This window comes from Cherax quadricarinatus, chromosome 2 (assembly GCF_038502225.1).
Source record: "Cherax quadricarinatus isolate ZL_2023a chromosome 2, ASM3850222v1, whole genome shotgun sequence".
Taxonomy (NCBI): Eukaryota; Metazoa; Arthropoda; class Malacostraca; order Decapoda; family Parastacidae; genus Cherax; species Cherax quadricarinatus.
In genome coordinates, this window is record NC_091293.1 from 45,335,832 (window position 1) to 45,353,930 (window position 18,099).

An 18,099-nucleotide genomic window follows, 5' to 3' on the forward strand; every position below is an offset into this window, starting at 1 on the left:
TGATTGATGGGATGGGAGGAGGGGAGAGAGAGTGTTAGTGTTTAGAAGGGGAATCCCCTTCCATTAAGACTTGAGGTGTCGAGTCCTTTTCTGGGGTTACTTCCCTTCTTCTTTTAATGCCACTAGGACCAGCTTCAGAGTCACTGGACTTCTTTCGCACAACATATCTGTCCATAGTGGCCTGTACCTCTCGTTCCTTTATGACTTCCCTAAAGTGTTTCACAACATTGTCAGTGTACAGGTTGCCAACACGGCTTGCAATAGCTGTGTGAGGGTGATTTTCATCAAAAAAGGTTTGCACTTCAAGCCACTTTGCACACATTTCCTTAATCTTTGTAGTAGGCAACTTCTTCAATTTCTCTCTCCCCTCCTCTGAACCAGTTTTCTCAGGTCTGGCCTCTTGCTCTTGAAGTTGATCTATCAGCTCATCAGTGGTTAGTTCTTCATTGTCCTCCTCCACCAACTCTTCCACATCCTCCCCACTAACCTCCAACCCCAAGGACTTTCCCAATGCCACAATGGATTCCTCAACTGGCATAATCCTCTCAGGGTTAGCCTCAAACCCTTCAAAATCCCTTTTGTCTACACATTCTGGCCACAGTTTCTTCCAAGCAGAGTTCAAGGTCTTCTTAGTCACTCCCTCCCAAGCCTTACCTATAAGGTTTACACAATTGAGGATATTAAAGTGCTCTCTCCAAAACTCTCTTAGAGTCAGTTGAGTTTCTGAGGTCACTACAAAGCACCTTTCAAACAGAGCTTTTGTGTACAGTTTTTTGAAGTTTGCAATAACCTGCTGGTCCATGGGCTGCAGGAGAGGAGTGGTATTAGGAGGCAAAAACTTGATGTTAATGAATTTCATGTCCCCATAAAGTCGCTCTGCCACGTCTGTAGGATGACCAGGGGCATTGTCTAACACCAGGAGGCACTTAAGTTCTAATTTCTTTTCAGTTAGGTAATCTTTCACATTGGGGGCAAATGCATGGTGTAACCAGTCATAGAAAAAGTCTCTAGTGACCCATGCCTTACTGTTTGCCCTCCACAGCACACACAAATTCTCCTTGAGGCCATTCTTTTGCCTGAACGGTCTGGGAGTTTCAGAGTGATACACTAATAAAGGCTTAACTTTGCAATCACCAGTAGCATTGGAACACATCAACAAAGTAAGCCTGTCTTTCATAGGCTTATGTCCTGGGAGTGCCTTTTCCTCCTGAGTAATGTAGGTCCTGCTTGGCATTTTCTTCCAAAACAGGCCTGTTTCATCACAATTAAACACTTGTTCAGGTTTCAGTCCTTCAGTCTCTATGTACTCCTTGAATTCATGCACATATTTTTCAGCCGCTTTGTGGTCCGAACTGGCAGCCTCACCATGCCTTATCACACTATGTATGCCACTACGCTTCTTAAATCTCTCAAACCAACCTTTGCTGGCCTTAAATTCACTCACATCAGCACTAGTTGCAGGCATTTTTTTAATTAAATCCTCATGCAACTTCCTAGCGTTTTCGCTTATGATCGCTTGAGAGACGCTATCTCCTGCTAGCTGTTTTTCATTTATCCACACCAATAAGAGTCTCTCAACATCTTCCATCACTTGCGATCTTTGTTTCGAAAACACAGTTAAACCTTTGGCAAGAACAGCTTCCTTGATTGCCTTTCTGGTGCCCACAATAGTAGCGATGGTTGATTGGGGTTTCTTGTACAACCTGACCAGGTCGGCGATACGCACTCCACTTTCATACTTATCAATGATCTCTTTCTTCATTTCTATTGGAATTCTCACCCTTATTGGTGTAGGGTTGGCACTAGAAGCTTTCTTGGGGCCCATGGTCACTTATTTTCCAGAAACAGCACCGAAAACACTGTAATAATACGAAATATTCCGATTGTATGCTTGGATGTTACCGCGGAGGCTGGCTGGTAAACAATGGCATGGGCGGCACATGTGAGGCTGGCTGAGGGCGCACATTGGACGCGTCTCGGACGAAAATCGGTGAGCGGGTTTTTAAGCGGTATGCGAGGCAAAATTTTTGCGATTAAAGCAAGCGGTATGCGGATTAATCGTTATGTGGTGCCATCGGTATGCGGGGGTCCACTGTATATCTGCTATGAGGATGAGAAACAGCAGAGGTGCCAGGACAGTGCCTTGGCGCACTGAGTTTTTTACCTCGCTGATACTGGATCTTGATCTATTTACTACTACTTTTTGTGTTGTGTGTGTTAGGAACCCAAAAATCCATCTGTCTACCTTCCCCGTAATGCCCATGGCCCTCATTTTGTGTGCTATCACTCCGTGATCGCATTTGTCAAACGCCTTTGCAAAATCTGTGTAAATCACATCTGAGTTTTGGTCGTCTTCCAATGCCTCCATAATTCTGTCACAATGGTTCAGTAGCTGTGACAGGCATGATTGTCCTGCTCTAAAACCATGCTGGTTCAGGTTATGCTGGTCCATGAAATTTGTAATCTGCCGTCTCATCTCAGCAGCTGTGACAGGCATGATCATCCTGCTCTAAAACCACGCTGGTTCGGGTTATGCTGGTTGTGCTGGTCCACAAAATCTGTAATCTGCCATCTCATCTCTCCGTGGGTCCTGAGAGAGGGAGCAGAGGCACTCTGTGTACTACTAACAACAATCTTCAACAAATCTACCGAAACAGGACGACTACCTGAGGTATGGAAGACAGCAAATGCAGTCCCAATTTTAAAAAAGGAAACAGACATGCAGCATTAAACTACAGACCAGTGTCCTTGACATGAATAGTATGCAATGTCACGGAGAAAATTATCTGAAGAGTGGTGGAGCACCTAGAAAGGAATGAGCTTATCAACGACAACCAGCACAGATTCAGGGACGGGAAATCCTGTGTCACAAACCTACTGGAGTTCTATGACAAGGTGACAACAGTAAGACAAGAGAGAGAGGAGTGGTTAGACAGTTTTCTTGGACTGTAAGAAGGCATTTGACACAGTCCACACAAGAGATTAGTGCAAAAGCTGGAGGACCAGGCAGATATAACAGGGAAGGTATTGCAATGGATCAAAGAATACCTGATGGGAAGACATCAGCAAGTCATGGTACATGACGAGGTGTCAGAGTGGGTGCCTGTGACGAGTGGGGTTCCACAGGGGTCAGTCCTAGGACCGATTCTGTTTCTGGTAAATGTGAATGACATGATGGAAAGAACAGACTCAGAAGTGTCCCTGTTTGCAGACAGTGTGAAGTTAATGAGAAGAATTCAATCAGAGAATAACTGGACAGGCTACAGGCCTGATCTGGAAACTGGCTCCTGGATTTCAACCCCACCAAGTGCAAAGTCATGAAGACTGGGAAAGAGTAAAGAAAACCACAGAGTACAGTTTAGGAGGCCAAAAACTACAAACCTCACTCAAAGAAAAGGATCTTTGGGCGAGTATAATGCCGAGCACATCTCCTGAGGCGCACATCAACCAAATAACTACTGCAGCATATGGGCACCTAGCAAACCAAAGAACAGCATTTCGACATCTGAGTAAGGAATCGTTCAGGACCCTGTACACTGTGTATGTCAGGAAATTAGAGAAAGTGAAAAGGTTTGCAAGGAGACTAGTCCTCTAGCTAAGGGGCATGGCCTACGAGGAGAGGTTAAGGGAAATCGACCTGATGACATTGGAGGAGAGGAGAGATGGAGGGATATGAAAAAGACACATAAAATATACTGAAAGGAATCGACAAGGTGAACAGAGACAGTATGCTCCAGAGATGGGACACACTAACAAGGGGTCACAATTGGAAGCTGAAGACTTAGATAAGTTACAGGGATGTTAGGAAGTACAGTGGACCCTCGACCAACGATATTAATCCATTCCTGAGAGCTCATCGTTAGTCGAAATTATCGTTAGTCGAGTTAATTTTCCCCATAAGAAATAATGGAAATCAAATTAATTCGTTCCTGACACCCCAAAGTATTGAAAAAAAATTTTTTACCAAATGAAATATTAATTTTAATACACACAAACTGAAGAAGACATGTACAATTACATGATACTTACCTTTATTGAAGATCTGGTGATGATTGATGGGATAGGAGGAGGGGAGAGTGTGGATGGTGTTAGTGTTTAGAAGGGGAATCCCATTCCATTAGGACTTGAGGTAGCAAGTCCTTTTCCGGGGTTACTTCCCTTCTTCTCTTAATGCCACTAGGACCAGCTTGAGAGTCACTGGACCTCTGTTGCACAACATATCTGTCCATAGAGCTCTGTACTTCCCGTTCCTTTAAGATTTGTCTAAAATGCGCCATAACATTGTCATTGTAATAGTCACCAGCACGGCTTGCAATAGCTGTGTTAGGGTGATTTTCATCCATAACATTTCCTTAATCTTTGAAGTAGGCACAATGGATTCCACAACTGGCATAGGCGTCTCAGGGTTAGCCCCAAACCCTTCAAAATCTTTCTTAATTTCCATACTAATTCTCACCCTTTTTATCACAGGGTTGGCACTAGAAGCTTTCTTGGGGCCCATGGTGACTTATTTTTGAAGGTGCAATCACTAAAAACATTGTGATAATATGAAATGTTCTGATTGTATGTTTGGATGCGACCGCGGTGGCTGGCGTAAACACTGGCAGCCACGGGACAAGTGAGGCGCGCTCAGGCCACACGTGAACGCGTCTCGAACAGAACGAATTGCGTTGGTCTAGTTTTTTTAGCGCTAGTCGAGGCAAAATTTTTGTGTTTAAATGTATCGCTAGTCGGATTTAACGTTATACGTTGCCATCGTTGGTTGAGGGTCCACTGTACAGTGAAACCTCTATTTATGAGTGCCCCAAAGTGCAAGTTTTTCAAGATACGAGCAGTCGATTTTTTGCTTTCAGATGTAAGCAAAATTTCAAGGTGCGAGCGGGCCTCAAGGGAGGTTCCTTGACGCTGGTGATGGGCTCCTCCTCTTGATCTAGGGAATTGGATCTCAGTTGTTTCTTTGGAGCTACGTAATGATGCTTGCATAAGTCATTTCCGAAACATTCTGAAAGGGAGGAAGAAACAAACCTCCTCGGACAGGTTTTTTATTGAAATACTCTGCAGATGAAAGCTGTGCCCAGCATCTCTTCTCCATCTCCAAGGTAAATGCTGTATTACTACACAATTTCTTTACATTACGTATTATTATTATTACTATTATTAATATTATTGTTTTCCTTATGAAACTACCTAGTGAAGCAGTTTGCCTTACAAACACTCCATTTTCTGTTGTAATAAGAGCACGGAAAGGTATGTAGTCAGAAGCAGGAATGGCCGTCGTGGTGGCCCTATAAACCCCAACAACAACAATGGCCGCCGCCGCCACCTACCACTCCTCACATGTGTAATGACATATTTCATCCATTCTAGTGTGTATATCATGTTTCTAAGTTATTTATACAGTGGACCCCCGGTTAACGATATTTTTTCATTCCAGAAGTATGTTCAGGTGCCAGTACTGACCGAATTTGTTCCCATAAGGAATATTGTGAAGTAGATTAGTCCATTTCAGACCCCCAAACATACACGTACAAATGCACTTACATAAATACACTTACATAATTGGTCGCATTGGGAGGTGATCGTTAAGCGGGGTCCACTGTATTGTTAATTATGTCATATTAGATGAATTGTGATAGATAAATAAGCCATAGAGTTGATATTAATGAAATATTGAAGTATTTTGTCGTGCCTGGAATTCCACTGGAATGGATTAATTCCATTTCAATTAATTTAAATGAGGAAAACTGACTCAACAAACGAGCAAATTGAGATGCGAACAAGGTCATGGAATGGATTAAACTTGTAAATAGAGGTTCCACTGTATTTCTTCAGTCATAGAGTAGTCAGGAAATGGAATAGTCTGGAAAATGATGTAGTGTAGGCAGGTACCATACATAGCTTTAAGAAGAGGTATGATAAAGCTCATGGAGCAGGGAGAATGACCTAGTAGCGACCAGTGAAGAAGCAGGGTCAGGAGCTCGGACTCGACCCCCGCAACCTCAACTAGGTGAGTACATATATATTTCAACTTCATGAAAATATAATCTTATTTCCTGATTTTCTTCATATTTTATCCTGAACCGTTAACTGCATTTGATCAAGTATATAGCACTAAAGAAAACACCCAAGTCTGTTACTTACAAGGGCAGAAGCTTACCTCCTTATTGTAATCAGCTCGAGTGGGCCGGCCTATTGTGTTGGTGCTCATGGTACCCGCATGAGGCATCTGGGGGGCCATCGGGCCATGAAGATCTACCACAGTTTAACCATGGCCAATTTAACCTGTAGGAGAAATTAATATGCAGTGGTCAAAAAATGCCAAATATAATAAGGATCATTAACTTATAATGGTATTTAATATGTAAAAAAATAAAGAGATATCTAAGTAAATACAATTTCACAAGGGACCCAGGACCAATCTGAAACTTAATAACAAATTATGTCTAAAAAAATGGAAGAGTTAAATACTTAGCGGGCACAACAAAAACGTGCTCAAATCTAGATGCTTATCACAAATCTAATTTACATAAACCAAATTTTTAATGTGTGTTAGAAATAAATATAGGTATTATATACAGCCTCTCCTCACTTAACCCTTTGAGGGTCGACAGGCCCTCTCCGAAACTCGTTCTCAGGGTCGGCCAAATTTAAAAAAAAAAAATTATTTTCTCTTATGAAAAGATAGAGAATCTTTTCCCGATCATAACGACACCAAAAGTTTGAAATTTGATAGAAAACTTACGGAATTATGCTCTCGCAAAGTTAGCGGTCTCGGCGATGTTTACGCATCGGCGATTTTGCCCACTTTGAGCCCCATTTTCAGCCAATTTCACTGTACTAGTCGACAAAAAACATGAATATTTCGCTAGAACTCCATTTTTTCTATCGAATGGGTGCAAGAAACCACCCATTTATAAATTCAACTATCCAGTACAGTGGTCAGAATTTAGCAATTTTGCCAATTTCACACAAATTTCAAAAGATGCCAATTTCCGAATAGGGTCCAGAATAAACAAGATAGACATTCCTGGCACTAAAATGACATTTCTTCTAGTCATTAGTCACGTCTCAAGGCCCCTCTTATATTCTTTTGCTTTTCACTTTGAATTTTTATTCTCACAAAAAATATAAGATTTACTGTTATGCAGACTACTGCATTAGTGTAAAAAATGGTATAAATATTATTGGTGCACTTGTGAAAGAATATTAGACTCACCAGTTGACGTGTATTGCACGCTTGGCACGATTTGTTTACTTTTGAAGTTTGGTAAAAATCGAACATTTCTGCTACTTTGAGCTCAATTTCAAGGCACTTTTCATTGTAAAACCAGTCAAAATCATCTCAATTTCAGTAATATGTCTTCCATTCTATAAAATGATACCAAGAAAACTAGAATACAACAATAAATACCATACGAAAATACACTGCAAAGTCGCTGATTTATTAAAAAAAAATGGTCAAAGTTTTTTTTTTCTCATTATGCACTGTGTGCTGCAGGATTTTTTTTAGACTGTGCACACTGACCACATAGACCCATTCTTTCATATGAAGGCCTACCAGCTTTCTCCCACTAGATTTGAGGCCGCTAGAATTTATGAGTACTAGTACGTCAAAAACCCCTACGCGTAAGACGTACTAGTACGACGAAAACCCTCAAAGGGTTAATGATGGAGTTCTGTTCCAAAGACCACGTCTGTAAATGAATTCGTCAATAAGCAAGAAACATACTATAATGGTAGTGGGTTTGCATCAACCATCTTGGATATTGTCACTTCGGCACCATTTATAACAATTTTAATATATTTTTAAATTATTATACAGTATTGTACTATACATTGTAATAAGCAGCAAAGAGGAAAACAGCTCTAATATACATTATATAGGTATGAATACTGGTCAGAGAGCCCTTCCTAAGTCCGAGTCGTCGGTAAACGAGTATGTCGCTAAGTTAGGAGAGGCTGTACCACATCAAACTTGTAAGACTTCCATTGAGACTGACTTAGCAGTGGATTGTTATAAATAAACCCAAGATTTTATACATGACATAGTGCATTATATTTAATTTCACATTAATTGTATCCATTCACTTAACACGAGAACAGTAGAGTATTTGTGGTGGTCATCCACATGCCTAGCAATTAAGGCTCTCTCTATATAACAACTTATAATACAAAATCATGTAAATCTCGGTCGGCAACGAGCTGCCGAGCGAAATTTACATGAATTCACACCCACACACTTTTTTACAGAATCTCATGTTATATAATCAGAAATGCATCAAAGATTTATTTTTTTAGCAATAAACCCTTCCTCCTGAATTTCAGTTTTAATGGATATGTCAGAAAGATGCCATTAGTTGTGTAGACAGCAAATGAATATGAAGAGCGCATGTCAATAAAAATCAAACCACCACAACACACCTGTGATGACAGATGTAGTGGAGCTGGTGGGCAGAGAGGACAGAGAGAGGAAAGAGACAGTGAGATAGATCTGTCATTTCAGCAGAGCATTCAACACAAGAGGGATGTGGGTGGCCTTACTGTTATGTACAAGGCCAACACTGTCAAAGTACCATACCTGGATCCACTTCAAGGACAGTATGAAGCAAGCTTCTGTATCACCAGATGGGCAGAAAGCAGCAACTTCACTCTGGCTGTGCCCTTCTCCAGAACATCACTTCATCTGAGACCATTTATCCCCAGGATGACTTGAGTATGGAACACATTCATATAGCATTATGGTGTCAACTAGATAAAGTCAGATGATCAAATGAAAATGCTGGCCCACAGATGGCTCCAACTTCATCCTGTTCCCTACTTATATGTTTCATAACAATAAAAATGCTTTCAAATGAGCTGATGTAGGTAACAGCTCTTAGCTTGTCAATAAAGTTAGGAATCCTTAACCTAATTCAAATTCCAAATCCAGAGATGAGAGAGAGAAGAGAGAGAGAGCAGAGCGGGGCGAGCGAGCGAGAGACGAGAGAAGCGAGCGAGACGAGCGAGAGAGAGAGAAGAGAGAGGCAAGAGGAGCAAGAGAGAGGCAGAGGGGCAGAGCAGAGAGAGGGGCAGAGGCAGAGGCAGAGCAAGAGGCAGAGCAAGGGGCAGAGGCAGAGAGGCAAGAGAGAGGAAGAAGGGAGGCAGAGAGGCAGGGAGGCAAGGGGAGAGGCAGGGAGAGGAGAGAGGCAAGAGAGCAGAGGCAAGGGAGAGGCAAGGGGAGGGGAGAGGGGACAAGAGAGGCAAGAGGCAGGGGCAGAGAGAGCAAGAGGAGGCAAGGGGAGAGCAAGAGAGAGAGAGAGAGAGAGAGAGAGAGAGAAGAGAGAGGTGCAGAGAGAGCAAGAGAGGAGGTGCAGAGAGAGAGAGAGCAGAGAGAGAGAGAGAGAGAGAGAGAGAGAGAGAGCAAGAGCAGGCAAGAGGCAAGCAGAGAGGCAAGCAAGAGAGCAGAGAGAGGCAGAGAGCAGAGAGAGAGCAAGAGGAGAGAGCAAGTGAGAGCAAGCAAGAGAGAACAAGGAGAGAGGAGGGTGAGAGGCAGAGAGAGAGAGAAGAGAGAAAGAGAGAGAGAGAGAGAGAGAGAGAGAGAATGCGGGTAGTATATGCATCATAGAACAGTGTGTATCGTCTTTATCATGCGTGTTTGATGGATATATACTTATAAATTCCAGCGGTTTCAAATCAAGCAGGAGAAAGCTGGTAGGCCCACATGTGAGAATGGGTCTGTGTGGTCAGTGTGCACTATATAAAAAAAATGCTGACTTTGTGGTCTATTTTCGTACCTAGAGGTTACCTGGAGGTTATTCCGGGGATCAATGCCCCCGCAGCCCAGTCCATGACCAGGCCTCCCGGTGGATCAGGGCCTGATCAACCAGGCTGTTACTGCTGGCTGCACGCATAGGATTTATGGTTGTATTCTTGTTTTCTTGGTCTCATTTGATAGAATGGAAAACATATTATAGAAAGAGGTGATTCTGATTGGTTTTACTATAAAAGGACCTGGAAATGGAGCTCAAAGTAGGGGAAATGTTTGATTTTTGCCGATGTTCAAAAGTAAACAAATGATGTCATTGTCCAATAAATGTCCAACTAGCCATTCTAATATGCAGTCATGAATGGGTTGACATTATTTGTACAATTATTACAGTATTGCAGTAGTCTGCATCACAGTAAATCTTCTATTTTTTGTTCGAATAAAAATTCAAAATAGAAAGCAAGAGTAATATCAGAGGGGCCTGAAGATGTCACTGATGAACAAAGAAACTGTTATTTTAGAGCCAGGAATGTCTGCAGTGTTCATTCTGGACCTTATTTTGAAATTGTCATATTTTTTAATTTTCGTGAAATTGGCCAAATTGCAAATTTCTGACCACATTACTGGGTAGTTGAAATCAGTAAATGGGCAGTTTCTTGTACTCAATCGATAGAAAAAACGGAGTGTATATTTAAACAATGCACCTTACTTTGGTCTCACAGGTCACATAGGTTACTCAGAAAAGAAAAATATTGGAAAATACAAGAAACCTTCGAATTGGAGTAAATAAAAGAATACTGGGTGAGCTGCATTTACCGCTGTTGCCATATGCGGCTCATTTTGTGCCAACTTTGTGCCTCTATATCTCGGTAAATACTGTTGGAAATTTTTTTTTTTAGGCTTAAAACACTGAGTAAAATAATCCTAACATTTTGGTAAGAAAAAATCTATGCTGAGTTAGTTATGTGTGCTGAGTGAGTGGGCATGTTTTCCATTTCTTTTTCGAAAACTAAGGGATTTGTACTAATGCCAGTTAGTTGGTCTGCGCAGCCTTCTTCTGGAGTGAAAAATATTTCTACATTTTCTACCATGCTGTCATTTAGCGAGTTGCTGACATAGACTCATGCTGATCTTTTAGGATTTCACTCATTTCCTGTTCATCGTCAGTATACGAGTCTCCTCTCAGTAGTGGTCCAATTCTACAGGTAGTTTTTAGCTTGGATTTTGTGTAGGAATAGAAATATTTTGGGTTTCTTACAATATCCTGTATGGCCCTTTGTACCCTTTGTACTTCTGTGAGGTAAGACATCCTAAGTTTTTGCTCTAATTCAGTAATTTCTTGGCTAAGTCTATCTTTCCTCTGGTGTAGCATATTTGTGGTTTTTAGTAATTCAGTAACCCATTTTCTTCTTCTGTATCATCTCCTACGCTCTCTCTCTATATCTGATATTCTTCTGGGTCTCCTCAATGGTACATGTTTCATACATACCTTGTATGCTTCTGTATTCAGCTTCTCTAGGCACTGGTGGGGATTTATGGTGCTCATGTCTGATTCCCAGGGTATGCATGATAGCTCTTGGTTTATTTTTTCCCAGCCAATTCTATGGCTGTTAAAATTAAACTTACTGAACATCCTGTCTCTAGCATTAGTGACATAGTTTGAACCTCTATGATGATATGATCAGAGTATATTGTTTTTGTAACTGTTATGTCTCTGATCAGTTCCTCGTTGTTTGTGAATATCAAATCCAAGGTATTTTCATTTCTAGTGGGATCAATTACTTGTTGGTTTAAAGAGTACATTTCACAAAGCCTCATTAGTTCCCTGGTATGTGCCTGTTGAGCCAGGGTGCTTCCCGGAGATATTTCTGGTATAACATTACGTTGCGCAATCTTCCATTTTACATGAGGGAGAGTAAAGTCTCCAAGGAGTAAAACATTTGGTGTGGGATTTTCTAGCCTATCCAGATAGCTATCTATCTTCCTCAGCTGATCTGTGAATTCCTCTGCAGTTGCTGATGGTGGTTTGTATACTAGTATAATTACCAAATTCTTATTTTCAACTTTAATGCCTAGAATTTCTACTATATCATTTGTAGAATTCAGCACTTCTGTGCAACAGAAAGTATCCTTTACATAGATTCCTACTCCTCCCTGTGACCTATTGATTCTGTCACATCTATACATGTTGTAGTTTTCTATCTTTATCTCTCCATCTAAAACATCCCTTGTATGTGTTTCTGTAAATTCTCCAAACATGGCATTCACTTCTGTAAGGAGCCCACTGACATAACTTTGTCATTTCTATTTGATTTCAAACCCTGAATATTTGTAAATATGAAGCAGGAATTACCATTAGGGATGTTTTGTCTCGCTTTGTGTTTCATTAGTACCACTGGTGATGCACTACCTGGTATGTCACCTGGTGTACACGCCCCTGGTTTCTCCAGTACTGACTTCACGTTTGGTTGCTTATTCGGCCTTGATGGGCTGATGCCTGGTTTGGTACGCCCCGTTTTACTGCCCACCTGTCCTCTCTGTACCATTCCCCCCATTTGTCTCTTCCTTTGGTTTAATCTTTCCTCTTTTCGTCTACAAAAGATTGCTGTTCAATTTCCCTTTCTCTGACTCCGTAGCGCCGTGTTCCTTTTATATGGTGTGTCTGTCTGTCTGTGTCTGTTTGTCTATCTATTAGTTATCAATTTGTCCTAGGCACATGTCGATTAGACACTAGGCCTGTTGTATATGTGTGTGTCTGTGTGTGTGTGTGTGTCTGTCTCTGTCTGTTTTTATCTGCTTATCTGTCTTTCTATCTACCTGTGTGTGTATGTCTTCCTGTCTCTGTCTGCTTCTCTCTCTTTCTGTCTCAGAGAGAGCAACTCATGAAGCAACAGGTATTACACATGATGCAGAGTCATGTCTGATTCCTGAACAAGTGAAAATGCGTATTACTTATCAGTCATGTCTTATATCTACAAGTACAGTATAGCACTTTGTCTGGAATTTTTTGGGTTATCCTAGGTAATTTACACTATGCATAATACATAACTGTACTTATGTGTACCTGTGAGACAGAGACAGAGATAGACAGACAGAGATAGAGACAGCCAAAGTCACTCAGCCAGCCACCCACCCAGCCTGCCAAACACAAATTACACATTCCAGAATCATTTCTCTTTACTTAGGGCATAGGTTATAGGACATTGTGGCAGGATGACATTACCAGTGGTATCAAAATTGAAAGCATGCGACACAAATGTTGCACACGGGTTTTTATCGAAGCTTTTTACATTTCCTCAGCCACTTGTGGCTACGTACATCCATCTCAAAGTCACTAAACTAGGGGTCAACATCACTTTCCTCTTAAAAAAGGAGTGTTAATATGACATGGCATCGGTGAATCACTGGTGTTTGCTACACTGTTTGCTCTAGCTGGAGCTCAATTAAACTGGTGCTCCCACAAGGTACTAAGTGGTCCTAGATTTTTTAAATACTGCACACACCGAGTGTTAAGACCCATTCTATACTGACCAGGCATCTCAGGCAAATAGTGCCAAATTTGGAGGCAGGAAAAATAAAACGTTGGTCTACATTTGGAGAGCTAGCGGTAACAATGCAAATCTACACTTGGACAGTTAAGGAGTTAATGGAAAGAGCTAAACATGTAGGGTCATACAGAACCTGAGGACAAACATTAGACAATCAGAAATAATCCAAGGAAAGGGAGGGTAGATACAATTCCTTTGATCAAGAGCACCTAACCATCATTAAGGTACTGTACCTCCCCAGACAGGGTTAGTTACAGCTGTGCTGCTTTACTACATAATAATGATATCTGTATAGCTTAACACTTTCACAAGTTTTCTCTCTATAGCTTATGATCACACCTAATGGCAACTGAGGGGTTCTTTATCCAGGGAACTGGAGTTACCCTCCCTTTCCTTGAATCAACTCCGACTGCTTTCCATTCCCCAAGGGTCTGTATGACCCATACAGCTTTAACACTCCTCTCATGAAATAAATAAGATAAACATTTTAAGAAAATATATGAGACCGGCAACATAATACACACAGTCAATCAATTCAAGTTACTGCAAACCATCTACAGGGTTGTTGGTGCTGTATACAGCAATATGAAATTAACAATCACATTACTCTCTAATATCATTGTCGGTCCTTGAAGGTGACACAAAAAGATACACTTCCTGAAATTTCTAATGAAGAATGTTGATTGTCTTTGAGTGTTGGAATTTCCTGTAGTTACACAGAGGTAAACAACCTGGATATAGACCCTCAAGAGGCATTCATGCATGATCCAGTCCTGCATATAGTCTCTCAAGAGGGATTCATGCACAATCCAGCCCTGCATACAGTCTCTCAGGAGAGATTCATGTAAGATCCAGCCCTGAACATCAACTCTCAAGAGAAATTCATGCAAGATTCAGCAAAAGACAGTTTTCTGAATAATTTTTATAAGACTAGTGTGAAGGGAAAATATTATATCACTAATTATATACTTTTCTTCGAGTATCCTGTACTTTGTTAGTTTCAAGAATATTACAGGCATTACTGTAGACTACTGGGCTGATACACCTTACAAGTACAGTAGCTGTATTAACTATAGTTTTTTAATCAGCAAATATTTAAACTACAGTTTTGTAATACAGCTATAAATATACAAATAACATGAAGATATGCAGCTAATGCCATATAAGCAGCTGAAAATATGCAGCATCTGTGTGTAACTGCTAACATGATATTATCTCATCATTATTCATATTCACTTTCATATTGCAGTAGAGCCAGGTATTTGATACCTCTTCTTGCTGCATCCTAACATTACTCACTTTTTTTTATAATTTATATAAGATGATAAAACTGGGTATATTATGTATTACTTCAATGCAGTACTTAAGCATTAAGATGAATGGTTCAAAGAACCGACATGATGATATATTAGAAACAGGTGCAACTCTTGGGTATCTTTATTGAGGAAGCGTTCCGCCACACAGTGGCTTCATCAGTCCATACGAAGGAGAATCTTGAACAACAGGAGGAGAATGAGGTAATCAGTCCCTCAACCTTGAGTCGATGTGGTCAGTCCATCAATCTTGAATAGAATACGGCATAAGTGTGGAGAAGTAGCTTATAAACCGTAGGCAGGAGAGGTGCAGCAGTCGTAGGTGTTGTCACATTTGTTCAATGTGGAAGTACGTCATGCCCAAGGATTAGGCAAGCGAAGAATTCCCAAGTATTAAGATCCCAAGAAGTTGCAGCGTCTAAAAGGATTGTAGATGAATGCTTCAGAGAACGGACATTTTGATATATTAGACACTGGTGCAACTCTTGGGTATCTTTATTGAGGAAACGTTTCGCCACACAGTGGCTTCATCAGTCCATACGAAGGAGAATCTTGAAGAACAGGAGGAGAATGAGGTAATCAGTCCATCAACCTCAATGAGGTAATCCGTCCCTCAACCTCCTTCGTATGTGGTGTGTGGTGCGTGTGGTGTGTGGTGCGTGTGTGTGTGTGTGTGTGTGTGTGTGTGTGTGTGTGTGTGTGTGTGTGTGTGTGTGTGTGTGTGTGTGTGTGTGTGTGTGTGTGTGTGTGTGTGTGTGTGTGTGTGTGTGTGTGTGTGTGTGTGTGTGTGTGTGTGTGTGTGTGTGGTGTGTGTGTGTGTGTGTGTGTGGTGTGTGTGTGTGGTGTGTGTGTCTGGTGTGTGTGTGGTGTGTGTGTGTGGTGTGTGTGTGTGGTGTGTGTGTGTGGTGTGTGTGTGTGTGTGTGTGTGTATGTGTGTGTGTGTGTGTGGTGTGTGTGTGGTGTGTGTGTGTGGTGTGTGTGTGTGGTGTGTGTGTGTGTGTGTGTGTGTGGTGTGTGTGTGTGGTGTGTGTGTGTGGTGTGTGTGTGTGGTGTGTGGTGTGTGTGTGTGTGTGTGTGTGTGTGTGTGTGTGTGTGGTGTGTGTGTGTGGTGTGTGTGTGTGGTGTGTGGGTGTGGTGAGTGTGGTGTGTGTGTGTGTGTGTGTGTGTGTGTGTGTGTGTGTGTGTGTGTGTACTCACCTATTTGTGGTTGCAGGGGTCGAGTCCTAGCTCCTGGCCCCGCCTCTTCACCGGTTGCTACTAGACCCTCTCTCTCCCCGCTCCATGAGCTTTATCAAACCTCGTCTTAAAACTGTGTATGGTTCCTGCCTCCACTACGTCATTTTCTAGGCTATTCCACTGCCTTACAACTCTATGACTGAAGAAATACTTCCTACTATCTCTCTGACTCATTTGTGTCTTCAACTTCCAATTGTGGCCTCTTGTTTCTGTGTCCCCTCCCTGGAACATCCTGTCCTTGTCCACCTTGTCTATTCCACGCAGTATTTTATATGTCGTTATCATGTCTCCCCTGACCCTCCTGTCCTCCAGTGTCGTCAGGCCGATTTCCCTTAATCTTTCTTCATAGGACATTCCCCTTAGCTCTGGAACTAACCTTGTCGCAAACCTTTGTACTTTCTCTAGTTTCTTGACGTGCTTTATCAAGTGCGGGTTCCAAACAGGTGCTGCATACTCCAGTATGGGCCTGACATACACGGTGTACAGTGTCTTGAATGATTCCTTACTAAGGTGTCGGAATGCTGTTCTCAGGTTTGCCAGGCGCCCATATGCTGCAGGAGTTATCTGATTGATGTGTGCTTCCGGAGACATGCTCGGTGTTATACTCACCCCAAGATCTTTCTCCTTGAGTGAGGTTTGCAGTCTTTGGCCACCTAGCCTATACTCTGTCTGTGGTCTTCTGTGCCCTTCCCCTATCTTCATGACTTTGCATTTGGCAGGATTAAATTCGAGAAGCCATTTGCTGGACCAGGTGTCCAGTCTGTCCAGGTCTCTTTGAAGTCCTGCCTGGTCCTCATCAGATTTAATTCTCCTCATTAACTTCACATCATCTGCAAACAGGGACACTTCTGAGTCTAACCCTTCCGTCATGTCGTTCACATATACCAAAAATAGCACTGGTCCTAGGACTGACCCCTGTGGGACCCCGCTCGTCACAGGTGCCCACTGTGATACATCATTACGTACCATGACTCGTTGTTGCCTCCCTGTCAGGTATTCTCTGATCCATTGCAGTGCCCTTCCTGTTATATGTGCCTGATGCTCTAGCTTCTGCACTAATCTCTTGTGAGGAACTGTGTCAAAGGCCTTCTTGCAGTCCAAGAAGATGCAATCAACCCACCCCTCTCTCTCTTGTCTTACTTCTGTTATTTTATCATAAAACTCCAGAAGGTTTGTGACACAGGATTTGCCTTCCGTGAATCCGTGCTGGTTGGCATTTATACTCCTGTTCCGTTCCAGGTGCTCCACCACTCTCCTCCTGATAATCTTCTCCATAATTTTGCATACTATACACGTCAATGACACAGGTCTATAGTTTAGTGCCTCTTTTCTGTCTCCTTTTTTGAAAATGGGAACTACATTTGCCGTCTTCCATACCTCAGGTAGTTGCTCAGTTTCCAGGGATGTGTTGAAGATTGTGGTAAGTGGTACGCACAACATATCTGCTCCCTCTCTAAGGACCCATGGAGAGATGTTGTCCGGTCCCATTGCCTTTGAGGTGTCGATGTCCCTTAGCAGTTTCTTCACCTCCTCCTCATCTGTATGTATGTCGTCCAACACTTGTTGGTGTATTCCTTGTTGGTGTCCCCATCTGGTCTGTCCCCCCAGAGTCCTTCCTGTCTCTACTGTAAATACTTCCTTAAATCTCGTGTTGAGCTCCTCACATACCTCTTGATCGTTTCTTGTGAGTTCTCCACCTTCTTTCCTCAGCCTTATCACCTGGTCCTTGACTGTTGTCTTCCTCCTAATGTGGCTATACAGCAGTTTCGGGTCAGATTTGACTTTCGATGCTATGTCGTTTTCATACTGTCGCTGGGCCTCCCTCCTTATCTGCGCATACTCGTTTCTGGCTCTTCTACTAATCTCCTTGTTTTCCTGGGTCCTATGCCTCCTGTACCTTTTCCATTCTCTGTTGCACTTAGTTTTTGCCTCCCTACACCTTCGGGTAAACCAAGGACTCGTTTTGGTCTTCCTATTATTTCTGTTTCCCTTGGGAACAAAACTTTCCTCTGCCTCCTTGCACTTTGTTGCCACATATTCCATCATCTCGTTTACTGATTTTCCTACCATTTCTCTGTCCCACTGAACCTCCTGCAGGAAGTTTCTCATACCTGTGTAGTCCCCCCTTTTATAGTTTGGCCTGTCCCCTTCAGTTCCTGTTACCTTCTCCACTTGTAACTCTACTATATAGTCAAAACTCAGAACCACATGATCGCTAGCTCCAAGGGGCCTCTCGTAAGTGATGTCCTCGATGTCT

General features: G+C 42.1%; 1 protein-coding gene across 1 annotated transcript in view; it reads right to left on the reverse strand.

Moving 5' to 3' along the window:
• wts (serine/threonine-protein kinase warts) overlaps positions 1 to 18,099 on the reverse strand; it is a 113,111-nt gene that overhangs the window by 65,310 nt on the left and 29,702 nt on the right. Inside the window, exon 3 of the mRNA XM_053782175.2 lies at positions 6,158 to 6,282. Coding sequence (XP_053638150.2) covers positions 6,158 to 6,238 — 81 coding nt within the window. The 5' untranslated portion in view covers positions 6,239 to 6,282. The remainder of the gene's footprint in view (positions 1 to 6,157; positions 6,283 to 18,099) is intronic.